Source organism: Varroa destructor, unplaced genomic scaffold (genome assembly GCF_002443255.2).
Source record: "Varroa destructor unplaced genomic scaffold, Vdes_3.0 BEIS01000002.1, whole genome shotgun sequence".
Classification (NCBI taxonomy): Eukaryota; Metazoa; Arthropoda; class Arachnida; order Mesostigmata; family Varroidae; genus Varroa; species Varroa destructor.
The window spans coordinates 2,687,384-2,701,884 of NW_019211455.1; the positions used below are offsets into that span (position 1 = coordinate 2,687,384).

The 14,501-nt window shown below is 40.5% G+C and overlaps 2 protein-coding genes across 15 annotated transcripts in view; both read right to left on the bottom strand.

Annotated features, from left to right (window-relative positions):
- LOC147757246 (uncharacterized) overlaps nt 1-1,697 on the bottom strand; it is an 11,106-nt gene extending 9,409 nt beyond the window's left edge. For 3 of the 5 annotated variants that reach the window (XR_015321554.1, XM_086980591.1, XM_086980592.1), the window contains exons 1-2: nt 1,333-1,697; nt 507-660 (exon numbers count right to left, since the gene is read on the bottom strand). The gene's annotated coding sequence lies outside the window, so the exon portion shown is untranslated. The remainder of the gene's footprint in view (nt 1-506; nt 661-1,332) is intronic. The other 2 variants (XM_086980593.1, XM_086980590.1) reach the window with 2 other exon arrangements.
- Nucleotides 1,698-5,071: 3,374 nt separating this feature from the next.
- Nucleotides 5,072-14,501, bottom strand: part of LOC111245467 (uncharacterized) — a 117,331-nt gene continuing 107,901 nt past the window's right edge. For 8 of the 10 annotated variants that reach the window (XM_086980580.1, XM_086980584.1, XM_086980586.1 and 5 more), the window contains 2 exons: nt 13,169-13,398; nt 5,072-8,283 (listed from right to left, as the gene is read on the bottom strand). In XM_086980580.1, coding sequence (XP_086836706.1) covers nt 8,098-8,283; nt 13,169-13,398 — 416 coding nt within the window. In that variant the 3' untranslated portion in view covers nt 5,072-8,097. The remainder of the gene's footprint in view (nt 8,284-13,168; nt 13,399-14,501) is intronic. The other 2 variants (XM_022793857.2, XM_086980579.1) reach the window with 2 other exon arrangements.

Consider the following 14,501-nt stretch of genomic DNA (forward strand, 5'->3'; position numbering starts at 1 on the left):
ATATATCCAACGCTAGGAAAATGGATTGGCTGCAGTAGCTTGTACGAAATAAATCAATGGTAAATTATCTACAGTACAGATGCTTTTAGTGGTAGTTACTTTGCCAGATAACTTAATCAAAACTTTTTAATTCTTCTGCTCGCGAACAGAGATGCATAGCTGTGCTTCAGCTAATGTTTAAGCACACACAACAACAACAACAACAACAACGACAACAAAGCTGGGCAAGGCTGGGTGCTCTTTACCAAGACATAGTTGTCTTGTCAGTAGAAACTGCTAATTAATTATTTTTCCAACAGCTGAATGGTAAGTATTTTCTATTATTCTATGTCATACTATTGTATAAATGTTCTGTGTTAAAGTGCTCCACACAATGTAACCTATCTTTGGTTAAAACATGCGATTACATTTATAACTTCCTATATAGAGAAATCAAGGCGTATGGAAAGAGAATAAATCTCATTGGTAGAGAGATCCGTATAATTGCGCTGTCGACAGGGCCTTACTGACAACAGGCAAAGAAGGCCTTCTCTGTGTTGAACACATGGACGATCTGCAACTTGAGCGCATAGACATTGGGTTTCACATAGCTACAATCTTGATTTTGATGTTTCCCAATGCGTTGCAAGTGAAGGAGAGCTCCAATAACGCTCCTGGAATCTTCATAAGAAGAGAAAACTTGTAAAATAAATTTTTACTGTTTTAATAAGAGCTGCTATCTTCAGCTCTGCCAGAGTTAATCACATTTCAATGTTAGAGTACGCAAATCCAGGCCTGCATATGTGCACATAATGAACAATGCTAAAGAACATCGTTTGTTTCGTTTCTGCAATATGTATGCGGACGCACGCATAGCAAAGTTAGACTTTTTATACTGACCTTTGAGCAGGGAAATCGTACAAAGTCAAGCTAACTGACAGCGACCGAGACGATTTGCAAGATTCTATTAAGTATTGATTAATTGACTGACTGATTCGGTAATCAGTACAAAAACTTTATATATACACCAGAAGCATTCATAAAGCGTTTATAACTTGAATACGTAAGGCGCCCCTTACCGGCAATATTAATAAAAAAAACCTGTATATAGCAAAAACGTATTCGGAACTTACGCTAACGTACTGTCGTCATATCAATTATAACGTGTGCTTCGCCTCACACCTTCACACATAGCTTAAGTCATTAGGTTAGAGCTGGTCAGTAGCAATTAGCAATTGGATTTATTAAATAGAATTGGAAAAATATAACTGTGTAAAGTACCAATATCACAATCAAGTTAGTGTCTTTCTCCATTATATGCTTATTTAATACACGGACGTAAATAATACTTACCCGTTGTGATAGCCCGTTCCCTTTAGCTGTTTGGCTTCATCGCCGATCTGCTGTGCACAGCAGCGGTAATTGCAAATACCATCGCGAATCTGTGATGAACCTTTTTTTCCTTATTTCTGGAGAGCACGGCTTCCTAGATCCTCTTTAAAACATTGGATGGTACCACAGACGAATAGAAGGTCTCACTTTTCCGTATTGCATCAGCTGGTCATGTACCCGGTTAATGCCCAGAAGTGGTCTAACTGAATCGAACGGTCAGCAATAATAAGTTCATTAATGCCACATATTATATTAAACCCTTAGGTAAACGTAAAATCTGTATGATATACATTTCCCTTTGTTGACACCTGTTATTCTCCCATCAGTTACCATTAGTTACCCATATGGAGATGGCAAAGGGGAGCTTAGCGGTGTCCACTGCTAATTAACGAGGTAATCTTGCCATGTGCCATTTTCAGAAAGGGTAAATTGTAAGCGACGAGCCTAAAGCTTGTATATTTATCAGTACTAAAAGCACCGCCTAAGATATGGTAGGTTTTGAGCACGCGTACTAGTGGCTCTAAACAAATCACGTTCGCTAGAAATAATTTTACAGACAATCAGTGTCGTTAAAGTTTGAAAGAAAATCTCATATGGCGAGTTCAGTATCTTAGCATTAAGATACAAGGGTTTACAACTCATGAGATTGTTCTAGCTTCTGTTCGACCCGACCGCTACGCTACTATCGTTTAGCCCAACTATGGCTGCGATTTTGATATTGTTTTCTTGCTAAGCTGCACAATAATCGATCGAAAATGTTCTAATTGGTTGAAAAATGTCTTTTTGGAACTCCTATGGAAACATTCGATCTCGACTGAATGAACTGACAAACGGGACATTAACGATAAATCACTATAAGGGCAAATGAAACGCCCTGACATACAAATCTGATTTGTTTGACCTCGTTGTTGGGTCAGTTTATGTTCTTGTCACGGACAGGCACGCAGGGTAAAGCTTATATTGACTATGAGATTTGGATTAGGTCATCATGCATGGAGACCCTAGGCCAAACCGCAGTTTGATGAACGTCCTATGAAAATGGCGGTGTCATCCTTCAGTAACTTTAGTCAAGTTTAACTTGCCTCTAGACTTGTTTGTCGTTAAAGGACAGTAGACGCGTCCCTAGCTGAGTTGTTGCTGGTCGAACAACGTTCTCCTCTTTGGCTGAAATTCAACCCGTTGATTAAGCGAACATCGATTCAGCTGGCGTTCGCGGCTAACGGCTTTGACTGACGTGTGATAATTGTAAGAATTATCTATTATATATTTAGCACTATCCAAAGACAAGGACGACATATATGCGTGAAGATTTTATTTAATTTCAAACTAAGCCTAGTAAGATGCCCAAGTCAAACTGCACAGCCGCTATCAAGTTAGCGCATTAAGCCTTTTTTGCTAACTTCAGCTCCAGTTTCAAAATGGAGCTGCTATCGCCGTTTTCGGTACACAGAAGGTAAAATGAACTTGAATGAATTTTAACTGCTATAAATAAATGTGAAACAATACAGCATTAATATACCAATGTCACATGTTCGTTGTCGTCGTATACGTAAGAGAAAAATCGGCTGTTCAGTTATTCTTTTTAATGAGCATTTATGTTTTATTTTATGAACATTTAACTAAATACATATGTGTTCGACCTTTAAAGGGTCGTGTCTAAGTTGATGTCGAGCGCTTTTATCCGACACCCCGAAGAAGCCAACATCTGCACTACAATCGACCCTTAACTTACTAAGCCCAAACAATGTGATTGGAACTACACGTATATTTTGCGGACTGTCATGTAGGCCTAATGAAATAGAAGCGGAATCATCAGCTTGCCACGTTCCTTATTAGCGCGGTAACGATTATCTTCACTAGCTAACTTGTCTCTGCTATTTTGCGGTTTAGGCGGATCCCTATCGTATAAAATTAGGTTCAAAAGTTGCTGTCGGCTAGTAACTTGGACTATCGATACCTGCAACCGAATATCTCTCGCTTAGTAGATAATTTTCTGCCTATTCCTAACAAGGTGTCAACCCAACAATAACTAGTTGTTGATTTGAAAATGTTTTTACTAGAGCTGTTCATAAAAGCAAACAATAAAGTGGTAAAAGCGCTCGGGTGGGCAGCCTTTCATTAAACGAAAAATTTTAATTAGCAAAATCGAGTCGAACATAAATGCCCGCTTCATATTCATTGAACAACGATCCTAAATATCATCGAGCATTGTCGGGTTTTTCTAGTTCGCAGAAAACGACATTAATACCGTAATGAGCACTGTGAGGCTTGACAGTCTCGTTCAAAATTGCTGCCGTGCTAAAAAAGCCCCTTCGTTTTGCGTCTGGTTAGAAATTTTAGCGTAGAAGGATTGTCTTAGCGAATTCTGCCCCACGAGGAATCTTTTATTTTTTAGCTTGATTTGAGCATTTTGAAGGATCGCTTGCTATTTCCAATCGTGTGTCTATAACTGGCAGTAATAATGTCGAGTTTTAAAAAATACCGCGCTATACATCACAGGTAACAGCGTTGTCGAACTACTGTCTTTGATGGCCCCCATCTACGTACACTCGAATAAACACATATAACATACATAAAACATATAGCTGTAGCGCACTAGTCTTGCACCTATCGTGCCGTGTTATGAAGCCTATGAAGTTACAAATACTGCCCCACGATGTTTTGAGGCTTTGGGCAATGGGCATTACGTACCCTTCAATAGCCAACTATTAAATTTACCCCGGCGTACTGCTGACGAGTATTTTATCAGAAAACTCCAGTTTGAAAGATGTTACAGCTAAACCGTCGCCTGGCTTCCATTGGTAATTTTTTGACAAAGGGCAAACTTTTTCGGGAGCCGCTGTTAAAAGTGTCGTTCTCGTATTTTACTTTGCATTCCGCATGATCCAGTTATCTATCTAGACTTGATCAATCCAATTGCGTTTGTCATAGACAGCTGTACACTATGTCCTTTGAAATGGGGCAGTGTTTAGACATCGTTAAATGGCGGTCTAGTATTTTCTCAAATTAGCTTACATGAACGTTTATCAGGGTACTCTAGCATTAAACCCGTTACTCAGCTCTCACTAGTATAATCTGCGGTACACTACAACGTATACGTTTGTGCTTTACCACTGCTGTTACTATGGTCCTGATCATGCCTCGACAATTCAACTAAGGTATTTTTTTCACGTTATCGTCGTAAGGAGACAGACAACTCTATCTGTCCTAGTTTTTCATTCTTTTCTTTTTTTCTTTATCGAAATTCACCACATTTCCAGCTTCGCGTACTGCTAAGTTGTTTACAGTAATAAATGAGGCTTCCGCTAGCATTATCCATATTAGAGCTGTCGTGCCACAAGCTACTGATCGACGCAGCGGAACGTTGGCCGTATGACGACTGGCTACGAAAAAAGGTCTCCGTTGCAATATGCTTGCGTTGAGGCTAGCTTCCAGTAATCAACTCCAACACTTTAAACCTTCTCACCTAAATCAAATGATTCACCCTTACTTTTGGAAACGGGACCACTATAGTTGACTACATAATTGCCAATGTAACTTTTATAGCCTTTGATCCGTATTCAAACGTTATTATTTCTTTCAGCTAGCAGCCATTCTAACAATTCGTTAATGATAGTTAATTGCTTGTGACAGATCCTAACTAAAGCACATAATCACATATCTCATGCTCTCACCGTAGATACCTACAAAATAACTAATCTTATATCAAATGTACTCAGAAACAATGAACACCAATTTTATTCATTTGTCCTAAAATCACAGCTCTATGGCCATATAAGACCGTGTGGCTGCGTGTACGGTACAGGTGTTTATTTGTACCAATGTATGCGGCATACCTTTTTCCGTGTAGCATCTTACGCTACCAGACTTAACATAATGCCTCACGAGCCATGTCACAGTGTCATAGTGGTTCCCACGCTTACAAGCTACTCTGGAATCGAGCATTGCTACGGTAGTCGCTGTTATGGAGACTCCATTATTGCGTTACATTTATTAGGCAAAATTGTTGATCTAGATTAGCCATTTTTTTTTTTTTTCATGATTTTAGCTCCTTTCGGAAGTAGATTCTGCTCACCATTTCTTACCGCTGCGTTTGTTTGCCTAATCAGTTAGAAAACTAAAGTCAATCCTGAGTTAAACTTAACTTGATGTTTATGGGCCTGGCATGTGACTTCAAATTGAAAGACAAACATTACTTTATGTAGAATAGCATTCTGTGCATGGCTTGTTTATATTTCGCCGCGAACGCTGTCGTTCTCTATAGACATAAATAAATTTGTGGAGCTACGATAATTTTATCGGTTTCTATAAACGACTACTGCTTTTGGCAAAGTTTAGGTAACTTTTCTTAATCATACAAATAAAAACTATCACTTTTAATGTAGTGTAATAATAACATATAATGATCAATGTTTTTAAGAAAAATGTTTTTGTCTTAATTTAATCTTTTTGACATGCCTCGAGGCTCCTACGACACAAATTTTCATATAGCCACAGCTTTAGTATTTAAAGATCTATAAAGATAAAACTGACCTTACATATATATATATATATATATATATATATATATATAACTTCTGCCCCTATATTCTTTAGTTAAAACAAAACATTTGATAAAACTCTTGGAGTTTACTCTTTGGGAAATCTTTTCTAGAGGAAATTGATTCAAATAGTATCACTAATAAAAGGGGCTAGATTCCGTTGACTATACGTTCTGCAAACGTTGAGAACAGTAAATAAAGCAATCACGACAACAAATTGATAGGACTGTCTCGATAGACAGCTTGTTTTTTTTAAAAATGCGCATCTAAAAATCCCGAATGTCAGCCAAAAATAATCTTCTTTCTTAGTGTTAGCTAAAAACTAGAAATATCAGTATTTTTGTAATTGTTGGTAATACGAATCTCAAAAATATATGCTTCTGCTCTAGTCAAGTTAAAAGTTTATACACAAGACGCCATTTTCCAGTAGTGAGGTCTTCCTTTTCGCAGATATTTATTAGTTAAGGCCTGCGGTTTTTCCGTCCGCGTGATGGCAGGCGCTAACAGCAAGTGATGGCTAATTTCTTAGGCGCCCATCGTATTCGAGAGATAGCAATAAACCTTCCCATTGATCGCTCAGATGTCTACGAACTTGTAAAATCTTGGTCGGACCTATTGAGCAAGTTTGTTTTCAGACCCGTTCCATAATTTCATTATCTATATATCATACTATCAGGTTCCCTTTACTACACACTAGAATTATTGCAGGAAAATAATATTGCTTTCATTACGCCCTACGTTTACGTTGTCACACGTACACAACTCACAATCAAAAAGAGAAGCATAGCGTTTGGGAAAAATAAGTCATGCACTTCTGCCTTTACTTAGCCACCTTGTTTACCCCCTGCTTTCCCGCTATCTTCCCGCCCAGTTTTCCCCGGTTCGATTCATGTTATGTATTTATTAATGCCTTTACCGGGTCCTGGGCGCCTCAGGTATTAACAACACACTTGATCAGTAGACCTATAAAGTTGTCGAATTTATAGTCCGCTTCTAATGGAGTAGGAATCTCGACTCCGGCATGGATATCAGTCTTATTCCTGGCTATATTCGCCAACGATTTAGCTGTTAAAATCTCCGATTTGATATATTATACGCGCGGTAGGCGTCAAAATTAAGGTTTGTGATATATTTCAAATCCATTTAGCTTTTCTTCTATTGAATTTACCGGTGGCAGAACGATCGACGTTTTCCGAGGAGTATCCATATCTCATATAAGATCGACCCGTTTCTCTTCTTAATCTGCTAAAAGATGTTCCTATTTTTAACCATAACGTATGCATCATATATGTATTATCTGTTTTTTTTCTGTGTCGACTCGTTGCGGTATTCACTGTCCCATCTTCGCACACCTATAGCTGCGCGAACGTTAAACTTTTTCCCATTGAAGTAAACTAGGCTCACTAGGACAAATAATTGAATCAAGTTGCTATTTTACGAGCACACGTTACTTACATAATTTCGGATTTTAAGGAAAATTTCGGATATAAGTTAATGTACTGTAGTAGAAACCCTCTGATACGAGCAGACCGGCTAAATTAGCCAAGTATGCATCTCACTTAAATCATTCCGCTTGATAATCGACGGAATGATTTTTAGTAGTCCCTATTCTAGAGCTAAAAAGTGAATTTCTTATTTTGTTGTAATCGACTTCGCTGGAGCCTCTTTCTATCTGGAAGGACAAATACATTTTTGCGTTCCCATTAGCTCCAGTCCTCCTCTCTTAATGGCGGCGACTATTGCGGAGTTTTCTACAACGTCGATGGTACGGTGGCAAGGCCAGCAACGATGCGTGTTGGCTGAACAAGCAGCTCGATATGGTGCCGGAGTGCGGGACAAATTGGTACCGTATGTGCAATTAGAAATAGGACTAGGTACGAGTTGCGCGGGCCTCTAATCCTCCTTCTTCTTCCATGTATTTCCTTTTCTAGTTCCCTTCAGGTAGCACACGTTTCCCATGTCCTTGTGTGGCCACACTCGCACGGTTCTGTACGAGTGTGACCCAAGACCACTGTTTGATTTGCTTTTTGTAGTCTACCTTTCTCCATTCTTCCGCTGAGCACTCGGTCGTTAGAGTCCGGCATCGTGATATTGCTCGTCACAGATCCGTCATTATGATGAAGGACTTGTCCGAGGCTTCGCTATTGCTCGCCGCATTCGAATGTAAGGTCGGCGCCTGTTGGTGTCACCTGGTGCGATCACGATTTTCGAACAGCAATGCTCGAATCCGAGTGCCATGCAAGAGATATAGCAGCAATGGGGGAACTAACAGATTGGCCTCGCACGCTAAATCCATTGTGACTAGCACTCCGCGTGGTACCGACGAGACGCATGCCCGAACCGTGTGCACTACGGCTACACATGATGGCACCTGCAAAACGGTTACGGGAAGAAAACGCAGCAGGTTAACAAGAAGATCCAGAGCAACGGTAGGTCTTCTTGAAGCCAATGTTATCTTTGCTTCAGTTTACGGTACTTTATCTGATTAATGGCAATGTCCGATTAAACGAGTGATAATACTCTATACTAATATAAAGTAAATAAAACCTATGGACAGCTGTCTCATATACTGGCTGTTCGTCGTCTAAAGCTTTCTGTTTTGTCATTAGCTACTTTGTACGTAAGTTTATACGTCTTTAGGCATCTAATAGCTATCGCACGCGACCGTCTGGCCAAGAGAAACCGTGCTCGGTAAACAAAATATCGCTGTTAGCTTTTTCGCGCGCGATTTTTACGTTCAACGTTGTCTTAGTCTATCGTTTTAGGCGACTGGTTGATACCAGCACGAAATTAAACGTGGCCACGCTCGCTCATCTCACACGTCCTTTGATTTAACAGGTGAACACGTTGCCACTGAGTTATGATGGAAACGTTGTCTATAACACCGCAATATATTCTACCCAGTTTAAAAAGCAAAATATATTGATGATTTAACATGGATGATTGTGTCATTAGGCAACAACTGATGAAAAAGTGCTGCGAGGTATGATGACATAATGTCATTTGGGTCATTCCGAGCAGGCTTAATCTTATTATTCTAAACCGATTTCAGCAGTTCATTATTACGAAGTGGACGAATTAAAAAGCCAACGTTTTTTTTACCTACTCTATACCAGTCTTCGCGCTCCACATCTACTTTGATTTGCATATTTGACCCTGAACGCCAAACTCTGCAATATAACAATCAGGAGTCAATGTTTCTCTCGTCTTGCCAGTAAACGTTAGCATCTAGTAGCGTCACGTACATCAATACTAATTGTACGAAAACAAACAATTAGTTTTATTGCATGAAGACATCTGATTCATACAAGGGATTTCTTTTCGCCTGTAGTGGATTTTCGTCTGACCCGATCGGCCCACCCAACGTCCATTCCAATCGGCTATGCGTGCCACGTCCACTCAGGACTTTTATCTTTTCCGCTCAGTTGTTCTAGTTGGATTATAGCTTGTCAGACGAGCAGGATGGAATAGTTACCGCATTCACGTGTTTGTCATACCTTGGCGTGCCAAACAGTCAGCCAATACCCAGGCATTTTGCCAAGATGCCGAGACACGTATCGACCAGACATTGGCTTCTCGCTAAAAACGGTAGACGAATGGGTACGCACATACCACAGGCCTATTAGCAACCTGTGGCCGCCAAAAGGAAACGTTACTATAGATGTGACGGCAGGGAAATAGGGAAAACAAAGTGTTGGCATACCGATAGAGCAACATTTGTCTGATTAGCGGTGGTCGTGGCGGTGCAAGTGGCTCACCTCACACGTAATTTGCACTGCAAAGCTCTACTTTTTTCATTTTCATAATCATCTATTTTCATTTTTGCCAAGTACCCTGTATATTAACATTAAAAACATTTCAGGATTTTTTAAATATTGAAATAAAAATAAAGATGATAAAAAAAAGAAAATATATATATATATATATATATGAGTCCTATGACTGCACTATTGCTTTCTGCGTCCTTGGACACGAGCCCGTTTAGTATCGTTCACAGGGGTCTCCGTAAAGGACACGGCTGCAGTTTTCGTTTGCCTCACGGTACGATTGATTAGCACACGTAACACGGCGGAAGCCATGAGCTGGATGGCACGGCTCCATGTCGGTTCTTCTTGTTTGCTCCGTCCATATCCCTTTAGCAAAGCGCCAGTGATGAAGAATTCTGGTTGACCCCAACCATTCGTTGCTCTCGTTTGTCTGGTAGGCTGGCGTTTTTGGTAAATTAAGCAGGCGTTCGAAATCCTCAATGAATAGCGGCGTACCCGCTGCCCAATACACGTGGCTGTTACGCCAAGATGTATGCAGGTCTAATATTCTCTTGAAAAAAGCAGGCTTCGCTTAGTCAAGTTTATACACTTGGCCTGTATTGAAGGTCACGGAGATGCGTTTGACGTCATTTAAGGCAATTGTTACGAGCTTGGTATTGAGGAAACGTTGTATTCAGAGACAGGAGCGACGCTTTTTTTTTTTATGGCAGTCATTACTAGCAATGTTTTTCTAACGCGTTTGGTCTAACATGCTCGGTGCAGCAAGTCTGGGAACAGAGTAGAGAGAAGCCTAGATAGAAAAAAATGCTTTACGTATTCCAGCGGCGAGAAAAGTTCGACCGGAGAGTGTTATTCGTGGCTAGTGGCCCTGCTCGTCGGAATTTCATGTCTTGGTATTACCCAAGTTACTTTAGGAGCTGGCACTCATTACGTACTATTCGAGCTAGCTGAACTTCAAACCGAGTCGTCATGTAGATCGCCAGGTCATCGGTATGCAGTGAAACATGTGCCTTACAGACCAGCGCTCGTGGACTATGCTACTCTGAAAGGTCGTGCAGGAAAAGTGAGAAAGGGGCTGAGGTCGTCGCTCTAAACCAATTTTGTCACCTGTCGAAGGGTTTCTAGTTCTGTCACGTCATCATGTATTGCAGTGAAATACTTCCGCAGAATGGAAGTTGCGTACTGAATAAACGTGTAGGGAATTCCTATTTTAGTGGACCTGAACAAAGTATGGTGGCCTGGTGCTTTATCAAATGCAGCTTTGAAATCAACGAATACAGCACAGATGAACTGTTTAATGCATTCTATACTTATGAGGCATTTTATCTTGGCAAGCAGAATTTGGCAAACAGTTATTGATGACGTTTCTCTACAAATGACGCGTTCTCATCACGCCCCGAATTTGCAGAATAACAAAGATATGCATGAAGCTACCTTATAGCAGTAACTCATTTGTAATGTTCCTTCGCAAGCTTGGCTCTCGATGATTGCCTTTGCGTTTCTGGATAACTGTAAGGAGTGTCTTCTGACAGTCTTCCGCTGTTCTGCCGTCATGGAGGCGGGCGCTGTTTTATAGCACGGTCCAGCATGAGGCGAATATTGCGGCGTGCTTGAGGTCTTGAGACCTGATCTGACGTGGTTTAGCCGCCTCGTCGGACTTTAGCTACTGGTTACCTCACCGACTGTAATGCTGCCCGCTATCGAGTCCTTACTTAATTTGTCTGCTTGCCCCACGCTACATTCTATTTCTGCATATGAATTGTTCCGAGGCAGTGCATTGTTGCCGGCTAGCATTTCTCGACAGAACCCGTCTTTTTCAGTAGGGCGGATCTTAGTATGAGCTCGTTAGGCGGTTTTCTGGCGCCGACATCGACAGTGGCACAGCTCGCACACTCACTCTCGCTACTAGCAGAATTCTCTTAAGATGTGCGAAAAAAAAATTATGTCATCATTATTATGACGTCCCTATTTAACGTGTACACCGACGGTAAATCGCGACCGTTACTTGACGTAAGGTCGCCAAGCAAATGGTGTTTTAGTCCGTAAGATAATTTGCTTTCCATGGATATACTGGATTCTATGAATTATTCCATTACTGTTTTCCAGTACATTGTCCTGATCTGACACTAGAAACCTGTAGATGCTGATGGAGCTTATCATTTTCATGGGCACAGCTGTTCTATCGCATAGTAATCGATTTTTTTATATTTGGTTTAACTACCACGAAGCCAAGCCGAGAAGTAAAAGGCTTATATATATATATATATTTTGCGTTCCTATATTTTCTATAACTATACTAGGAGTCAAGATGGTTGCCAGGGCGACTGACAGATATGTATACATCGATAGGCATCGATCGTTGAAAAGAAGACATCAAATAATGCTTCGGATACCTGGAGGACCTGCTTTTGAGGCTAAGGGTGTGTACAGCAAGTCCACTGAGCAGTTAGACTGAATTCGGGCCTAGAGGATTATTCGTTTGACAATAATGTACCTAATATATACACAGCGGCAGGCAAAGAAGCAATTTTTTTTATATCAACAAGATAATACAACAAATAATAGTAGTATTATATTACCGGAACGCATGATAGAGTAAGCTCTGAGCCATCCACTACGCAGCTGATCGGCGCCAACATCTCTGTCTACCTACATATGAAAATCGTCCTTCGTTACATAAATTCATTTTAGTGCATTCAGGCCAACTAACGGACCTTTTTTTCCCGGAGAGATCACTCGGTCTACTATTTCTTATATAACACATATAGTATATACTAGTTCAGACCCAAGATGACTCTGAATGTCTTTTATCTTAATGTATTCTATTTATATAATTTTACAATTTGTAGTACTTTGGAAGCTACCATAAATCGAGCTTGCTATGGAGTAGGTAGGATAGATAACCAAAATATTTGTACAGTTCTAAGTAAGTAAACCTCGTAAAGATATATACATTTATCACAAAGGATCATTTGCCATTATTTGTTCATTTGCTCCAAGTAAAGCTGTGGCATACATGCGCACGTACAACCCAACATGCAGTACTGCTTAATGCCGAAGGCACATGTCCATTGGAGACGATTAGCATTTGCCCAACGTAAAAGACTTCGTGCGAGGAGCACCAGTGAACAACCCAAACGTCCTTCGTCAGAGTTACCTTAGCGACACGTAGCTAGGGTACAACATCGCAGGTTGTTAACTGCCGTTCGAACGAGCATAACACGAACGGGTCAGGCCATGGCTCAGCGCAGACATTGGCCATCGAAATACATTGAGTCCGCCTATTAGGCCTTTCTAGCCTTATTATACATGTATGCGAACGAACAGCAGCTATAACTTATTTCTATATATATTCACCTGTTTGTAACTGCAGACGTAAACAGTTCGTATTTTTCCTGCGAAAATTATACACAAATATACCGGATACTAAACGTTATACAGGGCGGATAGGCACTACTAGAGTATTACGGAGCTTCTTGTGCTACTAACCAAAATACAGCAGAACAGACAGATGAAAAGGACGCTGAGCTTCTCCTTGCGGGGAAACAGGAGACGGGACTCGCCAGTCGCTTTGGCTGGCTGTTCCGGCGTTTGAATCAAGAACGCTAACGTCGCGTAGACAGATCCCAGAATAACAGGAAATAATAAAACAACATCTGTGAACAAGAGGTACGAGCAACTGTGTTTCGAATCCGCTGCAAGATCGCAGGCGTATAGCTCTGTAGGAAACGGAACAGAGATAAAGGAAACGTAGAAGATACAAGAAAAACACGAAAAGAGCACACTATAAGATAAACGTAATACGTTAAATTTCATGTGTAACGCAAACGTGTTTAGTCACTCGAGTGTATATATATATATATATATATATATATATATACAGTATAATGTGAAACGTTACGTTAAATTGTGTTGCAAGCATTGCGTATGCATCCGGCAGGAACTGGCACTAGTGACCTGCTTTTGAGAATGGTTAGGTCATAAGAGTGATAAACGCTATAACCTAACTAGGAATTTCGAAATAAGATAGTAGAATATTATGATGCATCTTTCTATCATCTTAATCTTTACTATTCGTTCTACAAGTTGTCTGAAGCATGACAATATACCCTTCGGTGACGTCACCGACGGAAAACGAGTGAGCGACCTTGTCTAACTAACACGTACTCTACTGAACAAACCTTCTAACCTTTCTAGCGGGTCGCTGTTCGTAGAAAATGGAGATCGGTCAAGTAAATGAACCTGTCTTTGAGATGGTTGTTCGTCTTACAGAATAACAACTACTTAAATATTCGTAAAAATCAAAAATGTAATTACTATTTTGTGTATTAGATAGATACAACTGTATATGGCAGAACTAACAATGCTGGACTGTGCACGACCAAGATAAATAAAGAGGGCCTATTTAATTAAACCATTACCCACAACAGTTTAACTTAATTGCATATAATTTGCAACTAATATTCTACCTGTATTCACTCCACTTAGTCCAGCATACTTTCCCTCCTATAGTTCACTGCCCCGGAGCCCAACAAGCAGACACATTTAACAGCACGTGAACGTGCTCTGTCATAGCACTCGTGCTATTATTCAAATGATGCGATAAGGGGATCTATCACGTAGAGGCGCACACTCAGTTTCCACTCGTCCGATTAGACTATACACGTTTGTACGTAAATAGAAATCGTACTTTCCATCTTGGATGATACAAGACTCGCACAGGCATAATGGAAATTCTCGTTGGGGACAAAAGGGAGCAATGATTCATTACGGCATGTCGACACGGCTAAAGCTGGGCCTGTTCCTGGTTCGGAAGCCTGCC